General features: G+C 35.4%; 3 protein-coding genes across 3 annotated transcripts; 2 read left to right on the top strand and 1 right to left on the bottom strand.

Moving 5' to 3' along the window:
* The first annotated feature begins 6,523 nt into the window (after positions 1–6,523).
* LOC18445636 (peroxidase 3) lies at positions 6,524–8,883 on the top strand. Its single transcript, XM_006855766.4, has 4 exons — positions 6,524–6,789; positions 7,255–7,446; positions 7,586–7,748; positions 8,173–8,883. Exons 1-4 carry the CDS (start codon positions 6,580–6,582, stop codon positions 8,586–8,588), a joined length of 981 nt encoding a protein of 326 aa, XP_006855828.1. The 5' UTR covers positions 6,524–6,579; the 3' UTR covers positions 8,589–8,883.
* Positions 8,884–9,057: 174 nt separating this feature from the next.
* On the bottom strand, positions 9,058–10,725 carry LOC18445637 (peroxidase 57). The gene is made up of 3 exons (XM_006855767.3): positions 10,371–10,725; positions 9,716–10,064; positions 9,058–9,594 (listed from the first exon to the last, which is right to left on the bottom strand). The coding sequence occupies exons 1-3, from the start codon at positions 10,575–10,577 to the stop codon at positions 9,155–9,157; spliced, it is 996 nt and encodes a 331-aa protein (XP_006855829.1). The 5' UTR covers positions 10,578–10,725; the 3' UTR covers positions 9,058–9,154.
* A 6,797-nt stretch (positions 10,726–17,522) lies between these two features.
* Positions 17,523–18,482, top strand: LOC18445630 (NDR1/HIN1-like protein 26). Its single transcript, XM_006855768.4, has one exon. It carries the CDS (start codon positions 17,606–17,608, stop codon positions 18,257–18,259), a length of 654 nt encoding a protein of 217 aa, XP_006855830.3. The 5' UTR covers positions 17,523–17,605; the 3' UTR covers positions 18,260–18,482.
* Positions 18,483–18,980: the final 498 nt, after the last annotated feature.

Genomic DNA, 18,980 nt, shown 5'->3' with positions numbered 1-18,980 from the left:
ATGAAATCAATGGAAAGGATAAGCTCACGCTCGCACCTTAGATCATAACCCCAGCCACCACAATAGGACCTGGACGGGCTCGCCCGACCGCAGCCCTGTTCTCCCCGAATTAAAATAAAAAAATAATAATTTATATGTGGTTGCAATCTTGCAATGTAGAATTAAAGGTGCTTCTCAAAAATAAAAAGGGTGTTTGGATGTTGAAAAACCCTTTAATTGATCATCAGAAAGATGCGGAGATGTTAAAAAAAAAAACATTTTGAGTCCAAAAAAATAATGCATTTTGCAACATATTTTCTAGACCGTCAATTTTCAAGATTTTCATATGGTTATAAATCTAATTGATTTTAACCATTTTTTAAATTTTAAATTCTATAATTAGATACGAAATTAGATTTTTATATAATTTTAATAATTTTTTATATCAAAATTACATGATATGATAAAATTTTGAAATGCGTTTTAATTGGATTTTTTAAGATTATAACCTTATATAAACCAACCCAAATAAAAAATTTAAAAAATAAGAGACAAGGCAGGTCAAACCAGGCTCCACGTCTCTTTCTTTGGCCTAAGCCCAGTTCCGAGGTCACATTTTGTGGCCTAAACTTGAGTTTTTCGGAGCGGGGCCGACCAATACAGGCAAGCTACATGGCAATGGACCTTCCCTTCACAAGATGTGACAGGCTCTTCTTTTCTTCCAATTTCAAATGTCCCTTTTTTTTTTCTTTTTGAACGTTTAATATGTCTCACTATCTCAAGGTTGTGACAGCCGCCCCAACGCCAATGGGCCTACCTACATTTTGAATAATGATGGACCCCAAATCATTTGAAACCTTCAAGTTTCATTCAGGAATGCGATCACTAAAATGCTAATCACGTGGTTTGCTAGATGAATGAAAGTCACGTTATAACGTTTTGCACGGTACTTTTATATTGCCCCGAGGCCCCCTACCGTCCGCTGTTGAAATCAAACGTCGATGATGCGTTAACGCGCTTTGGGAGGACTATTGCATGCATTATATGGGAACTGGTTAAATATGAATGTGTTATGGTGAAAATTTTGGCCCTTGGGCATTTTAGAAAGCCATTTGTGGTTGATGAGAAATAGGTAAATAAGGATAAAATAAATTACCAAAAAAAAAAAAAGATAAAATAAGACTATACGCGTACTGGAGATTGTATATTGTACAGTTACTCCCCCAAGCAAAAAATTAAGTTCGGAGATTGTTTTGATCCAAAAATTTTGGAACTTGACCCCTAAATATCACTAGATGATTGGATTCAAGACAAAAGATTTGAATTTTAAGTTTTTTGAATCTTACCGCCACCCTTTGAAAGTTGAACGGTTTCTATTCAATCTTAAAGTATTATTTAAGTTGGGATATTGTTTTTGATCCAAAATTTTGGGAGCCTGACGCCCTAAAAATCACTAGATGATTGGATTCAAGACAAAAGATTTGAATTTTGAGTTTTTTTGAAACTTACGTGTCACCGTTTAAAAGTTGAACGGTTTCTCTTCAATTTGAAAGTACTTTTTTTTTTGAATCCATAGAAAATTTAGTTTCGAAACTTTTTCTATTGAATATAGCAAGTGGGTTGAGGATGTTACATCTCCAAATTTTGGGTCTCTAAGAATATTCTTAGATGGGTTTTGCATGAAGGAGTAAATGGACAATAAGTTCCCTCGAGAGCATGAAATCTTTTGATATAAAAAACTAGCTCTAGACAGTTGAGGTTGTTCACCATTAAATACGAGATAGAAGCAAATGCCACCATCTATTCATGTTTCACATTATTGTTTCCTCTTTTTATATTTAGAATTGGGGAGTGATTTATTGCCACCATATCTTAATAATATAATGACACTAAACTTTCAGAAAATCACATTTGTAGTATTTGTACGCCCTTAAAAGCTGCATATACCTCTCTATTTATACCAATAAAATAAGTTCAATTTTTTTTCTAGATATGGTCTGAGTCCCTCTCCAACAATGAATCTAGACCGTCAATTAGATGAATTTCAAAATCTAGTCTTTTATAAACTGAAAATCATCAATTTTTTTTTTACATTGTTAATCTAATTATAATATAGCTATATAAAAAATTTGGAAAGAAAAACAATTCTTTTTAAGGTCAAGATCTAAACGTCTCACCAAAATAGACGACCTATGTTAATTGGGCTACAAATCACTTTCTAAAATGTGTTATTTAAACTTTGTCCTTTTGTTGCTAAAATGAAAAGAGTGTATGGCCCTAACATGATTTGTGAAGTTCATTCCATGTTTCCCTAGCAGAATTATTGTGTGATATGTTTCCCCAACAGAATTATATATTATAAAAGAGTTTACCCTTTATACGACTAAATTATAATCACCCTTTAATTTACAGACCTAAGTTCAACAATTTGGAGTATGTGATAATTTTTAGTTTAAACTTTAAAACTTAGCCAATAACATAAAGGACTAGTTTTGCTCATGGTACAAGGAGGTTGTAATATCCTTTTTCTAGTTACACTTAAAAAGGATAAAGTTTCTATAAGGCCTAGACTTTATAAAAACAAAGTAAAGCCTCACCTCTGTAAAGAAAGATGTTGTGCTCGATTCTTCTTTGGTTGTATATGATTTTCTTTTTTGATTGTTGAGATATAACGTTCCGACTAATCAATCAAACTTAATACTGTTGTTAACCAAAAAAAAAAAAAAAGAGAAGGTAAAGCTTCACTTTGAATCCTCATTTAAAAAGTATTTTGGGCATTAGAAATCTTCATAATAGATCTAAAATCAATTTTCAACACTAACTATAAATTTTGAAGCTCAAAAAATTGTACAGATCTTATGATTTGTGACCACTTATTTTTAGGACAAAATAGATTTGTGACCACTTATTTTTAGGACAAAATAGATGGTGTAGATGATGTGCTATAATATACGCTATTTTTATGGTGGAAGTCCTTTTTTTTTTCACGATCATAAATGGTCAATACCAAGATGGTCATTTGAAGATTTTCCGAGGCCAAAGCAGTATTTTTTCTATAAATTTTGAGGTGAGACTTTATTTAATTTTAATAGGACCGCAACCCTATCAAAACATTTTTCATTTATTATAATTAAGGGTTCAAATTTGAAAAGTAAAAATAATAATTAAATAGGACTGCAACCCTATTAGAAATTAAAAAAAACTTATTTAATAGCACGGCAACCCTGTCAGTTGCGGTCCAAATGTTTGCAGGTTTGTATGAGGTCTCAACCTTATACTATTGAAGTAACGTATACCTCAAAACTATGCCGAAAACACAGTTTTGGCACCGCAAAAGCCTTGGGATGATATGAAAATATATTATTGCTGGTAATTATGAAATTTAGCGGTCTAAAAATAGTTACGATCGATAAACACTTAAAAATCTTGAAAATAGATGGTCAAGAGAATGTGTTCAAAATGAACTATTTTTAGAACTAAAAATCCCTTATTTTTCATGTCTATAATTCTCGACGTTGAGATGATCAGTTTGAGGGTTTACAAGGATAAAAACAACCCTCTCTAGTGGATTTTAACTGCAACTTAACTATACAATCTACAGTCGAAACCATACATAAACCATTTATACGATATGCGCAGAGGTACAAAGCATCCATCGTAAAGAGGGAAACAAATAGGTGGTCCATACAGTCCAAATGTTTTTCTAATATAATTATTATTTTTTATTTTAAATTATTATTATTATTCATATTCATGATCTTTATGTTAAAAATTATTTATTATCTAAAAATTAGGATCAACTTATATTTGAAAAATATATTTAGTGCCGAGGCGACACCGTGTCCTTATAATATAGTACCCAACCTCAACATAGTTAATTCAAAAACTAAATTCTTTAGAAGGAAAAGCTTAAATTCATGGAGAAACCTTACTTAACACATAGTTTTATGAAAAGAATAAATTCCCTCACGTCCTCATTGATGTTCAAAGGTGGGTCCACCCTATCTACTCTTTTTAAGTGGAGACGTATGGTAGAGTAGGGGCATTATTGTACGGTCACCCTGCAAAACTGTGGCTGACACAGGCTTTAAAGTACTAAAATTTGTGTGCCCCTTCCTCAGAACGTGAACATATCCGTTAAAATTTTCCTCACGCAACCCTAATGAACGGAAAATTGAGAGAATGCCCTCCAAAGTCTCTAATTTTGCAAAAACTAACCCCAACATTTTCAGCTTGCGCACCGACTTCTATACAAAGCCAAATATGAAATTTGTCTAGATTAAAGTTTGAAAAAATAGTAATTTGGATTGGAATCAATTGATTCACATCATAGATTGGTTGGAATAGTCTAAAATATCAAGAGCCAGCCTCACTTTTTGTAAAAAAAATTTCTTTTGTTTTTTTTTTGTTTTATGAGTTTTAAATATTTTTTATTGGTCAATTCACTCGACTGGATTACCGACCTAGACTGATTTTCCATATAAACGATCCATGCCAGCAATGAGTATATTCTTAAACCTTGGTTTAAAACATTTCATGCTCACCCAAGAGCATTTGAGGCATGGCTTCCTAGCCTAAAAAGTTAGGTTCGGGACCTTGTACATTAGAGATTCAGGTCCTCAACTTAGCAAACAACTTCTAAACACAAAATATTTTCATGTTTTTTAAAACTCACTGAATATTTTTTATTAATTGCCTGGAAATATATTATTCTTATTTTGTTTAATTTTTCTTGCAATGTTCAGATCTAAGTGTTTAGGAACTTAAAAATTCAGCCATTTTTGTTTCGGAATACTTGTCAGATAATTTCAATTTGGAGCAAACCTTTTTCCCAATGGAGTAATGTACAAGATGCTCTCACATGAGCAAGACTAATCAGATTTTAGAAAACAATAACGCAATCCATGCTTGAGAGAGAAAAAATAAAAACACAATTATAAGTGAGGGAAAATGAAAGCGACATGAAGCTGACTTAAGGCACATGTGGTATGTGTGAAAATATTTCATCAGCATAAAAATTTTCTTATAAAATTAAGTATAGAAGTTTTTCACACCAATTCATCTCATAGCATTTTTCACCCAATTGGTAATTAATTGATGTGAAAATACTTTCATATCTAATTATATAAGATAGCTTTTCATCATGAAAAATACTTCTCTATAATTAGTTGTTATGCAAATACTCTCGCACCTAATTGTATAAGATAGTTTTCTTGAAAAACTCTGATAGCGAAATCCGTGATTTCAGCGCATAGGGGTACCCTTCCAGCTGTCTTGGAAAACATATATACTAATCAAAGTTTTGATTCGTTTTTCAAAGAAGGCTCTTTCATCTTCAAACCCGATCCCCTTATATTTTTATTCACAAAAACACTCTACTTGAGGGTAATTTAGCGTTTTATAGAGAAATCAAGGGTTGTTTCCATTGATTAGTTCCTTTCGAACAAGAAGCAAAATCAACCAAACCTTACCTCGAAGCGATTCTCATGCTCATAAGAACCCTCTCTCACTAAAACTCCACTTGTCAAACAACTCTCCCTCTAGCAATTAAACCAGTTATTTAATTTCTTTATAAACGAATATATCTAATATCTCTCAATAAATAAAGTCTCTTACATAAAATTGTGCTTAGTATTCTATCTTGTGTACATAAAGTCTCTCAATAAGTAAAGTCTCTTACATAAATAAACTCTCAATAAATATCTCTCAATAAATAAAGTTTCTTACATAAATATCTCTCAATAAATAAAGTCTCTTACATAAATAAACTCAACCAGCTTGTCAAAAAAAAGTCTGACATAAATTGCAGTTAATATTCAATCTTGTGTACCGTACATGTAAATAAATTCGACTAGCTTGTCAAAAAAAAGTCTCTTACATAAATATTCAGTCTTGTATACTGTGCACACCATGTATTTTGCGAATCACTCAATGTACATTATTCATGTCCAATACATTCATAAGGCGGGGTTTTTCCTCCATAATCCACACTAACGGTTATGGTTTTTATATATCTTTTACGTCATTCGTAATCTTCGGTTATCTGGATTAATTGACCACTGTGTGGTAAAAACTCCACACAATTAGCCCCACATACATCATTAACCTCCCACTGATTTGGCAATTCGAGGTCAGAATTTTGCTTTAGGGAAAACGACAACCAAATAACACTTAAACAGTGGGTGAAAGTTGTTATAATCCTCATCAAATAATACATGGAATAACATTAAAAAAAAATAAAAAATAAAAAATTAATATGGAGTAGTTGGTGCAAAAATATTTGAAAATTAATTTGGACCCATGTCCACCAAAACTTCATACACAAAATCCAATACGACAGGAGAGCAATTAACCAGAAAATTGGAATAAACCTCGAGATTATTGAATGTTTTTGTACAGTCTCTTTATACGCTTTGGTAGCCGCCCATTGCAATAATATTTCAAAAAGCAGACAGCCAGGCACATGCTGGATTTCTCAATGTTCCTTTACTGATTCTCACATAATCATTGAGCTATATATATGCATTTCCCTCTGCAACTTTACAGGCATGCTTGAGAGTTTTAGATTGAGAGAGAGAGAGAGAGAGAAAGAGAGAAAGAATGGGGAGGTTGAACAGTTATGGAGTAATGGGTGTCTTAGTGTTGGCTCTTTTGGGCACCTGCCATGGTGAATTGAAAATGGGTTTTTATGATAAAACATGCCCAAACGCTGAGAAGATTGTTTCAGACTTCATGAAGGAGCACATACCAAAAGTACCCATATTGGCTGCTAGTTTTCTCAGGATGCACTTCCATGACTGCTTTGTTAGAGTGGGTGATTCCTCACATTTTGCTTTTTATCACCTCTCTCTCTCTCTCTCTCTCTCTCGCTTTCTCTCATGGAAAATAGCATTTTGTATCTTTTACTGCTTAAGTTGCGTGGAAAATAGCATTTTGTATTTTTTACTGCTTAAGTTGCATGGAAAATAGCATTTTGTAGTTTTTACATTTGCTAATTTGAAATATAAAGAGCCCCAAAAACAGTTTGATAAAGCTGCTTAAACTTTCACAGCAGTAGTAATGGATGTCTAAAGACTTGCTTTTAAACTGAAATTTCAAGTTCAGAGTAGCTGGAATTTTGACATTTTTAAAGGTGGTCCTTCTTTCATCTGGGAGAAAAACCACAACATACATTTTTTTGCAGTTTCATGGTTACATTCTCTTAGATTAGGCAATATTTTGGAACATTGCTCTCTCTCTTTCATGTTTCTTGTGGTTGTGTGGCTTATTTCTCAGGGATGCGATGGATCTGTATTGCTGAACTCCACATCAAACAGCACATCAGAAAAGGAAGCAAATCCCAACCTCACGCTCCGGGGTTTCGACCAGATCGATAGAGTGAAAGTCTTAGTCGAAGCAGAATGCCCTGGCGTCGTGTCCTGTGCCGACATTCTCGCTCTGTCTGCAAGAGATTCAGTTGGCGTTCTAGTATGCATCACTTTTTCAAACCTTCCACTACTTAATTCCATAAAGATTCAAGAATACTGCTTGTTTTCATTATACAAATATATGAATGCCTTCCTTTGCTGATCAAAACCCAAATCTGTTTCTGTCTACAAAATTAAAGGGAGGACCCTTTTGGAAGGTGCCCACGGGACGAAGAGATGGGAGTGTTTCTCTCAGAGCCGAGGCCAATGCTCAAATTCCAGCCCCTACTAATAACTTCACCACTCTCAAAGAATCATTTGCCAACAAAAGCCTCAGTGTCAAGGATCTCGTTCTGCTATCGGGTAAAAATCTCAACATTTCCTCTGTTTTTTTCTCTCTCCGAACCCTCCAAATCCATACATTTTCTCGTACCTTTATAAGAATTCTCAATCCTCAAATTGAATCAAAGGTAATTCTGCTACTAGTTTTGGGCCCCAAAAGTTTGTTCTTTACAAAAATTTCTTTACCAAAAAATCTCTGAACCCTGCTCACATTGCTGTTCTACTTCCCTTCAATTTTAACAATGTGGCTTGACTCCACCTCTTTAATTTAAGTTTTTCTAGTAAATCTGATTCCGCATTTAAGAATCAAAGAAATTCCATTAACAGGAGATCTAAGAAGTGAGTTTTTTTTTTTCTCTGCATTTTCAGTCTTCTTACTGGAAATATCCATCTGCATTGTCACCCTGTCTACTAAAAATAAACGAACCATCTTTTTCTATTTAAGGTGGACACACTATTGGAATCGCTCGCTGCACCTCATTTAGCAGAAGACTCTACAATTTCACTGGAGTTGGAGACCAGGACCCTTCAATGGACAGCAACTATGTAGCCAACCTTAAGCAGAGGAAATGCAGAACTCAAACTGATAACACAACCATTGTTGAGATGGATCCTGGGAGCTTCAGGACCTTTGATCTCTCATACTACCGCCTAGTTCTTAAGAGAAGAGGGCTCTTCACCTCTGATGCAGCTCTCATTACTGACTCCACTTCCAAATCCTTGGTCGAAGATCTTACCAATGGAACACCTGAAGATTTCTTCAAGGAATTCGCAAAATCGATGGTGAAAATGGGGGAAATTGATGTGAAAACAGGTAGCTCTGGTGAGATTAGGAAGCACTGTGCTTTTGTGAATAGCTAGAAAAGAAGGTTGATTTCTCTTATTTTTCCTCTTTTCTCTGTTTAAAATTTGGGGGAGTGGGTCGATTTCCTGGTATTTCAGCGCATCAGGGGACGAAGTTTAGGCTGCTTGAAATAAAGGGTCTCTCTGGTAGCATCATTATGTCTTCTTGCTTTGGAAGTTTCGGGTGCTAGAGTTTTCGTCTTATTCATAATTGTGCATTTTCGATCTTTATTTGTATCAGAATATTGTAAAAGAATATGATTTTAATTTATCATGAATAAAGGAAAGAGAACCTGCGCTCTTTTCTTCTTCACTACTACTGTATGTGTGGGCATGTGTGTGTGTGTGAGAGAGAGAGAGAGAGGCTTGTCATCGGCTAGAGATAGCAATGCTGGTTTTAGGCCGGGTTTATTTATTTAGCTATATATGTCAGTTTGGATCTGAAGCAAAATTGCAAGGAAATAATCGTGAAACTTGAGCATTCTTATTGGAATAAAATAAAATTAGATCTTTATTTCAGTGAAAAAGTGAGCGAAACTTGGTACAAAAAATGTGAATTGGGTTTCAGTTTACATTTGAGAATTTCACTTCCCCATATTGATTGCTCGACAGTTTTGTCGAATCTCACCTTGAAGACCTGTTAAAACTCCAACATTTCCTAATTTAATCATGGCCTTTGAGAATCTCTGCAAAAAAAGAGTTTTGTTTCTTGAAAAATTTAGAGCCATTGTACTCGTAACATCAGTGTAGGCGAGCTCTTGATCAAGTTGCAGAACTGATCTTCCACTAAGCACACCATGATAGAACGAGTTGTCAAGAGAGAAAGGGGAATTGGTGCTTTGATCCATGAAAATTCTTGGGTCTGCACTTGTATTGGTGATTTGCTGCAAGGGCTGGGGGCAAGTACTTCTTAGGCTTTGGGCCACACTGAAATCCATCGTAGAATCAGGGAAGCCGGTGCCCATGAAATTGTACAGTCGTTCGTTGAAGAAGCCACAGTGGCAAAACCCAATACTGTGTGCGCCTGAAACACAAGGGAAATAGATTGATCAGGACATGCCAAAGTATCAAAAAATCGAGAGAGAGAGAGAGAGAGAGAGAGAGAGAGGAGAGGTTGGCTATCTTTGTCGTAGGATCTCACTCACCAAGTAGAGTGGTGAGATCAGACAAGTCCATGTTGATGGATGTAAAAGCCGTTAGAGCAGCATCAACAGAGAAAGAGGGGCCAGGCAGGTGCACATCTTCAATGTTAGAAATAGTCCCATCTCTCCTCCCTGTAGGGAGAGCATAAAAGTTCCCTCCTGCTAATGCCACTCCATCTCTTGTTGCCAGCGCCAATATATCTGCGCATGAAACAATCCCTTTGCATTGCTTCTCCAACTCGCTTTTGATTTCATCGATTATTTCGAATCCTCTAAGTGTCAGATTGGGCGGTGCTTCTTTCTCTGCGGCGTGACCGCCTCTGCTGTCTATTAGAACAGAAGCATCACACCCCTGTTTTGTAACACGAGAGCCACACATATGCTTTAGTTTGACGCAGACACAATTTACATGGGGTGAGTAGATTCAAGACTTCAAAACGTTTCATAAAAAGTGAACTAAAATAGAATCAATAAGCTGTAGAACTTTTATGCATGTGAGTGTAGATTGAATATACTAAAAAACTGAGATAAGAAACAAAAATAGATAACTGGTACGAGAAAACTAGTAATCAGAAGAGAGGGAGAGCCAGATAGTTTTGTTAACTGTCGTGGCCCAAGCATTGGATTGCAAAAAAATGTGAAGGTTGAGGAGGCTTACTCTGATGAAGCAGTCATGGAAATGCAGGCGAAGCAAGCCAGCTGGGATCGATGGATCGCTCGTGAAATGCTGCGTCACTATTGTTCTCACTATTGTCTCAGTTTGAGGGCACGAATGCCTGTAAAACTGAACTGTGAGAGCACCAGAGCTTAAGTTCAATAGGAGAAAGAATGTTATCAGGACTATGAGAACATGATCCGAGGCCATTTCAGAGAAGCTTTGATTCTTTTGGATGGAAATGTAGAGCTCTCTTTCATGAAAAGGCCCTTCTCTGTTTGTATGTGATCAGTCCTTCCTTCTGAGATTCTGAACTGCAAATGGTTTAATTCATGTGATCTAATCAATGAAAACTAAAAAAAAATGAAAAGAGCTATAAGAGAGCACATGCACTACTACATAAATTTCACCTGCAGTTTAATGAAATTACTAAAATGCAGCTTGTTAAGCTGACTTTTAAGTATTTGTTTGATTACTTAGATTTCATACCCATCTTCATAATTCTGTCTAATTGACTCACCAAATATGATAAATAAAAATGATGAATTGCTAATGAAACAAAGAAAGAAATCTAAGTAATCAAACAAATGATTTTACTATTTGAGGCGCATCTAATTACATTATCTCCAAATAACATTTGCTTGACAAATTTATGCTTTGGGACAAAAAAAAAAAAAAAAAAAAAAAAAAAAAAAGACAAATTCATCTCACCTGCTCAATTGCACTCGAAGATTACCGACTTTCTTTAATCTAAATAACCTTTCAAAAAAATTATCAAAATGTACCTAATATTTAAACATTTTATCTTAGGTGTATTTTGATAAATTTCAAAACTCATTTCAATTTGAAAATTTGATTTATGGACAACTTGAAATTAGATAAAAAAGTATGGCTTAGATTGGGGCTAATTCAGTCAACATAAATAATTCTCTCTCCTGCATATCCTTGAATTAAATGTCTCCAGCATGGTTACCCTTAAATTAAGATTTTAGCATGGAAGGCTGAGCCACCTAGAGAAAATCCTCCCCTAAAACGCTAACTCTTTCCTTTTATTTTAATCAGCTCACATTCTCCTGCACACCATCATATACAAGAAAACCAAAACGCACCACTAAAATAACAAGCATTGCTGAGTGATTCCTGTCTGTTGCTTGTGGGTCTTCTCCACAGGATAGGAATTTGAGAAATTTTCAAGTTCTTAAAGAATATTTCTGAGATTTTTTTTTGTTAATTGAGAATTGCTTTGGAATTAGAAGCAACTGGCTAGTTTACCAACGTGCACATGGGTGCACTACAGGCTAAAAAGAAAGGGAAATTCATCAAAATATATCTCATATTAAATATTAAATATTAAATATTAAATATTTTATGCTTATTGTTTGATTTTATTTCAAAATACCATGATCACAGTTTGAAATAGTTATAAATGTGTAGTATGTTAAATAATGCATTTCTCAAAGGTATTTTGATGAGGAAAATGTTTACATAAGGTTGCAACTTTAAAGCGTAGAATTAAGGTGCATCTCAAAAATCCATTTAAAAAGGCTGTTGGGAAATCCTCTAATTGATTATCTCGACATCGAGATGGAGAGATATGGAAAAAAAAAAGATTTTGAGTAATAAAAATAGTGCATTTTGCACATATTATCTTGACAATCTATTTTTAAGATTTTTATGTATTTGCATATCTACTTGATTTAAACTATTTTTGAAGTTTAAAATTTTAGAACTAGAGCTGAATATAGATTTTCAGGCCATCTGAATAAGTTTTGACACCAAAATTATATCTTCTGATAAAATTTGGAAGTAGGAAATTGTTTGAGGTTGCAACCTTATGCAATCCACACCCAATGACAAGTTTTAGTGAGTCCACCAACTCATCCATTCATATGAGTTCTTTCTCCAAAATGCATCCCAGAGATAAATCTTCGATCTAAAAATTTATGAATTGAGAAACTCAACATTGATGAATATGAATATAAAAATGGAAAATAAATTTGAAAAACTAAAAAATAACAACACCGTTCATTTTGAGCTTAGGTGGGCCACCATTTTTCTACATCCATTGTAAGATGGATGCGGAATGCATAAGGGGACGCATTTGTTGAAGTACGTACTCTAACTCATGAAACAAATTGCCTTTTGATAGAGGAAAAAGTTTATTTTATATAAGGTTGAGGCCTTAAACAATCAAATTAAGGTGCACTAGAAAAAGTTTTTTTGTGCCAAAAAATCCTCAAATCCGATCATCTCGACCTTGAGATACATAAACGTAAAAAAAAAAATGGACTTCAAGTCTTGGAATAGTGCATCTTGTAAGCCATTATCTAGACCGTCAATTTTAAATATTTTCAAGTGTACATAGATTTGCTTGATCTACACCATTTTTTAAGCTTTAATTTTTATAGTTAGAGATGAAAACAAATTTCTAGGCCATCACAAATATTTTTGATACTGAAATGACATCTTTCAATACTATTTGAAGGTGCGCCTTGTTTTGATTGTTTAGAGCGTCAACCTTATACAAACAGCACCCTTTGATAAATTTCCCAAAAAGGTGTGGGATTGAATGGAGTTTGATCCATAGGAGTTCGTATAGGCTTCAATGAACCTGGCTCATGTGATCATTTCACATAGAAGGTAGGTGGTCCCTAGAAAACGGTGTATAAATGTCATTGTTTAAGGAATTAGGAACATGGTTCTTTGACCAAGGATGGACTCCTGGTCTATGGCCATCCTAGGCAATGTAGATGCTACCTCCTCATCAATATCTCATCTCTGAAATTTCATTTATGGAAAATTTTGAGGGCAAATGCCTCACACCCGATAACCATTGATCAAATTAATTAGAGAATGTATAATATGAGACCATTTATCTTTATTACAAGGAGATCATAATGGTTAGTAGTCATTGAATGTCAAATTGAATGGCTTGAGGTATGTTGTAAAGTTCAAGATTGGTTTTAAGCTTTGAGTTTAGTCTATGGCACACTCACAATTAGACAATTTGAAATCTGACGGAACCTTCCACTTAAATAAATTAATCTCTTTATATACCTTTCCAATTAATATTGGTTTGGGGCACTTTCTTTATTGGCCAGACCCTTCCACTTAAACATGCTCATAAGCATGAGATTGTCTCATTTTCTTTGAAGTACTGAATGTCTTCGATTTGGTAGAAATGAAGATGTCGAAGGGACTAGGAATCAAACTCCCAAGATGGAAGTAGGACGGTGAAGCATGGCTAAAGTTTCCACGTTGTATGCTCAATAAATTTCTCTAAAATCCACAGCTCAATCCTCTGATTTGCCTTCAATTTAGTTTTTATCTTTGATTATCCTTAATTTGGTATTATGGGGAGGAGAACGACTTAGAAAAGTGCAACTTTCAACTAATTTTCAGTAAATCACAGTGTTATGTGTTTTTCAGAGAGAGTTGCGCCAACGAAACATGGAATGTTATGGGAAGTTATTCAAAAGAGCTTTACATGGGCCATGACCTGAAATCTCCTCCTGGTGGTCGAACTTGGGACAGTGCCAGTCTAGCCTGGCACCTTTTTATTTATTTTCAAGTAATATTAAAAAAAATTGTAATAAGCCCCACCCCAACTGCTAATAGGTCCAGGTAGGGCCACCTAACCAAGAGCCAAGGCTCGGACTGGGCCAAGTTACCTTTGCCCCGATTCCGGTAGGGCCTCTTCGTCCCATAATGGGCTTAGTTCAGTATGGGCTTAAGGTAGGAATCTTTATATATATATATATATATATATATATAGGAAAATGATTTCATATGCAGCCTCGCTGATGAGAGCTTCGTACGTCAACGGTGGGGATTGGTTGTAGTTTGAATGGACGGTCAGCAGACGTACTCTCTATCCCCGTACTGGGCCTACGAACCTATGCCTCTCTTGTACGTCAATGGTGGGTGTGATTGGTATTATTTCTGGGAATATGGTGTAAGCTTTCCTTATGTTTGCTAGCCTACTTGCAATTGAACTTGAACCATCCTTTAGCTTATTAAAATAGTGTGATGGGCCTAGTTGTAAATGAAAGCAGATTCTAGTGCACAATGTCTATTATTTAAGAACATAATTGTTGTTGAAATTACTTGCTTTATCCATGGGATGTCAACTGGTGTGAATAGTTATTGGTCTTTTGCTTTTGATGATTATGTGATAGTGTCATTCACCAAATTGTGTTCTACTTGCGTGTAGGTGAGAAGATGGCACTTTCATCCACAAGACTTTGAGTTGTTGATCAAGTTATTAGAGAATCAACAATATTTGATTGTGCATGGGAATTCTCAAATGCGTGTAATCATAGTTATATTAGCCCTGAGTTTAGTGATTCATGTTGTATATGTCTTTCTCTTTATAAAAAAAGGAGTAAGGTGTACTTCTAAATTTTACATGTATATTTCTTTCTCCTCATAAAAAAAGGAGTAAGCGTGTAATCATAATAAGGTGTACTCCTCAATCTTAATATATTTCTATTTGGATCAAAGGCAATTTCTATCTGGATCAAAGGCAAATTTGAATGTATTTATTGTTTATAGTTTTTATTTTTCTTCTATAAATAGGGTATACAATTAGGGAATGTCGAACACAGAGTCATGGATTGGCAAGATTATCTGTGCGAGATATAAATGAAGGATTGTACCATTATAAGACTCAAAATCTTGCTCACAAAATTCAAATGCTATCACACAGGCTTTGCTTGGAGTGAGGATTCTCAGATATCACTCTTGAACCCCCTACACTTGAATTCTACTTCTGGCTAGTACATTATGAACTAGCTATTTTCTTTATCATTCAAAAAAAAAAAAAAAAAAACTAATATTTTCTTTGCATCTTTCCATTACAACATCAACAATAGATGGATTAGACATAGGCGCACCAAAAAGGGCCACGGTCTATGCATGTGATTGGAGCTGAAAAATATAAATAGTTCTCATGTCCAAACCAAAATGAAATAGGATGAACCGAAACCAAATTGAAATAGGACGAACCGAGTACTTGAATTTACGCACATTGCAAGTTTCAAATGTAGGGCTGTTGTTTCGTAATAAGCAGTTTTTCTTCCTTTAAAATGTTTCAATACGGATGCCATGCGCAGAAGCCATGCTATGCACTCCCCAAGCATGGGGACCATTTCAACGACAACTCCATTATTATGGCATGGCACGATGTGAATGGCATTTGAATGGAAAATTTTTATGGAGAGAAAGCCCTCTTGCAACTCAGCACTTGAAAAGAAATGTGAGGTGCATATATCAACATTGCACAAATTTGATGGTTATACGAAATAACATCAATTTTATATACAAGATACATTGAAAAGTTCAAATATATTCTGTAATGTTCCTGTCTTGTATACATTGAAAAAGCAGAAACGTGCATCCTTTAATTTCCTGTCTTGTATACATTGAAAAGGCAAAATACATTGAAAAAGCACAAACGTGTACCAACAGATAGAGATAAATTTGCCCTAAAATTTAAAATCGTCATATAACTTCGCCGCGGTCTTCTTTTTGTGGCCGCGAAGACGTGGCATCTTCCCTAGGTATAAGCATACGTAGAAATTTCATCTTCTGTGGGTACGTAAAGCGCGAGAACACAACTCTCTCCTCTTTATTCTCTTTTACAACACCTTTTTCCATATCACAAAGTTGAAGCCATGGTCCACAACGGTGAACCTTCACAGGAACCCACCCTCCGTCTCTGCAACGATGCCGATCTGGAGATTACCTAAAGTTTTTGAACGACATCCACCGTTATACATTAATTGATTGATAGAAAAAGTTTATATAAGGATGCAATTTTAAAATGTAGAGTTACAAAAATCCATCGAAAAAGGTTGTTTTAATATGGAAAAATCCTGTAATTGATCATCTCGACAACAAGATGTATGAATATAAAAAAAGAAAAAGATTTTGAGTTCCAGAAATAATGCATTTTGCAGTACATTATCTATACTGTCCATTTTCAAGATTTTCATTTGTTTATAGATTTACTTAATTTTAACAATTTTTAGAGTTTAAAATTTTATAATTAGATATAAAAATAGATTTTGGGATAATCCTAATAAAACTTTACACCAAAATTACATTTTACGATGTAAAATTTGAAGGTACGTCTTAATTGAATTGTTTAATGTTGCAACCTTATAGGAACCACACCCTTAATTAATTATCTATAATCCATCACAAAGAGTGCGCAGTGATTGCTTGTGGTAAATAATTTAGGAAAAGTGGACTATCGTTATTAGCATTCACAAAAGTGGACCATCATTCTCAGAATCCTGTGGCGACGAGGGTCATCACCATGCAATAATAAAAAGCTGGAAGTTGATGGAGAGTGTGTGCCATATATCCATCCATAAGAACTAACACATTTCCCGAGCCTTTTGTGACTCACCCAGGTTGAGTTACTTGGACTCGTCCAAAGAACTCGCCCCACCCATATAAATATTATAATAAAATATAAACAAATAGAAAAATATAAAAAATTTGGGAAATGCAATTAAACCGTTGGAAATAAAATTTTAGATGGTTTAAGTAATTTTTAAGATGACTTGAGAACTTTTATATTTTTTATATTTTCTATTTTATTGAAATATTAAATATCTAAATTAAATTCAATAATCTATATTTTTATACATATTTTTTCATCTTTCCTATTTTTATCTATCTCTAAAAACAAATTACTATTTTTTTGAATGTTTTTTAGTTGCGCATAACTCTGACTCGACTCAGCCAAGAGTCCAGTTTTTGAAACTTGCATGTTCCTAACACCTAAATGTAGTTTTGGCTATACTCGATGGCATAATGTGCATTACTTATTTGCTTCGAAATGTTACTTTCTCTCTGCGTTTCAAGGGAGGGGTTTACAGTTATATTTTCTCCATCTGCCGATAAATTAAGAAGAGGAGAAGACAAATGGAAAGAGTTACAAAAGTAAACTGCGTTTCTTTTAAAACGGGCGGGTTCCTAATGTTTTATAGTGCTTTTTCATCTAACACAACTTTCACAAATGGAAAGAATATTCCTTCCTTTCATCACAACCCCAAAACAAAAACCTCCTTAACCAAACCAAATCGATTCTTCCCCTTTTCAGCCCTTAAATAAATATAAACCCCTAACCCATGAAACCATCCCATACCACACATTTCCCAAAACCCACCGGAAAACAGCCCGCTTTGCCAGAAACTAGAACACATTGCCAGGAAACGGCTCTCAAAATGTCAAGCCCTGCTGGTCTACCACAAAAAATGCTAGAACAACCCCGACCCCACAGGACTCGGTATTACGCCCACCGAGTCGGTGAGACTCTAACAAATCGCTTCTTCAAGTTCTTTTGCTCTTGCTTCCTAGGCCTCCTCCTCCTAGTGGGCGTGGTGGCCTTTGTTCTGTGGCTTAGCCTTAGTCCTCATAGGCCTAGATTTCACATGGAGAGTTTTTCGATACCGGGAATTAATCAAGCAATTGGTTCTCAAAATACCGTCGTTAATTTCAATATTTCGGCCCGAAATCCAAACCAAAATATCGGTATTTATTACAATGCAATGGAGGGGACGGTGTTTTTTCGGGATCAGGTGATCGGCCGGACACCGTTGATCTCCACTTTCTATCAGCCACCCAAGAATACGACGTGGATCTATGGGATGCTCACAAGTGGTGGTGTCTCGTCCACCGGAATGCAAGAGATGATACGGCAGTTCACAGCGGGATCCGTTGATTTCAGGGTGGAACTAACGGCCATGATTCGGTTTAAGGTCACTACGTGGCACGGCAAGAACCATCGGATGCATGTGAGCTGTGATGTAGCCTTAGGGCAGAATGGGCAAATCTTGGAGAGGTCTAAAGAGAGGAGATGTTCTCTTTACTTTTCGTAGTGTATTTTCATCTCCTTATTTTAGTTTTTTTGTTTCCACTCATTTGCTTTTAATTTTCATTTACATTTTATTTTATTTACCAATTGTTTGTTAAGGCTTACGTGTCAGGCGAACATAGGCTGGTCTTCCATTTGGGTTTCTTAATGTTTACATGGGAGTGTGACTTTCAAATAGATAGATATTTATTTGTAATATTTCTTTAATAAATTTATTAAGATACTAAGATACTTGAGCCAGTTACAGCATTTGTATTGAACCTCTGCAAGATTGCTTTGTATATATGCCTCACAAATGTGCATGAAATAAAGAGGGTTATGATTGTCATTAGTAACTTTACATAAGTTTCTAGGATGAATCGCCGTCTCCGCAACTGTGCCACGAGGGTAGGGTCGCGCCGAGCTTAGCCTAGGCTAGCCCTGTTCGGCCTCGCCCGACCTAAGTTATTTTTTATTTTAATTGTTTTCCAACTACGCTTTTTACATTTTACCACAGACCCAGCCTTGGCCTAGTAGGGCTAGGGATAGGACTGCGCTAGGGTCACTCTGGTCAGGCTAGGGCTGACCCGGGCTTAGGCGGGCCCTATAGGGACTAGGGTTAGTGCGGGCCCTAAGTGAGGAATATCTCCCTCTCTAAATCCAGTCCTCTAGGGTTAATGAGATCTCTCTTCTCCCTTTTAGCACTCTCTTCGTGCTACTAATCTTCCTCTCTTTATACCCAAACT

This window comes from Amborella trichopoda, chromosome 2, assembly GCF_054954075.1.
Source record: "Amborella trichopoda isolate Santa Cruz 75 chromosome 2, AtrichopodaSantaCruz75HAP2 v2.0, whole genome shotgun sequence".
NCBI classification, from domain to species: Eukaryota; Viridiplantae; Streptophyta; class Magnoliopsida; order Amborellales; family Amborellaceae; genus Amborella; species Amborella trichopoda.
Note: the sequence above shows the minus strand (reverse complement) of the source record. Positions and strands in the feature narration are given on the sequence as shown.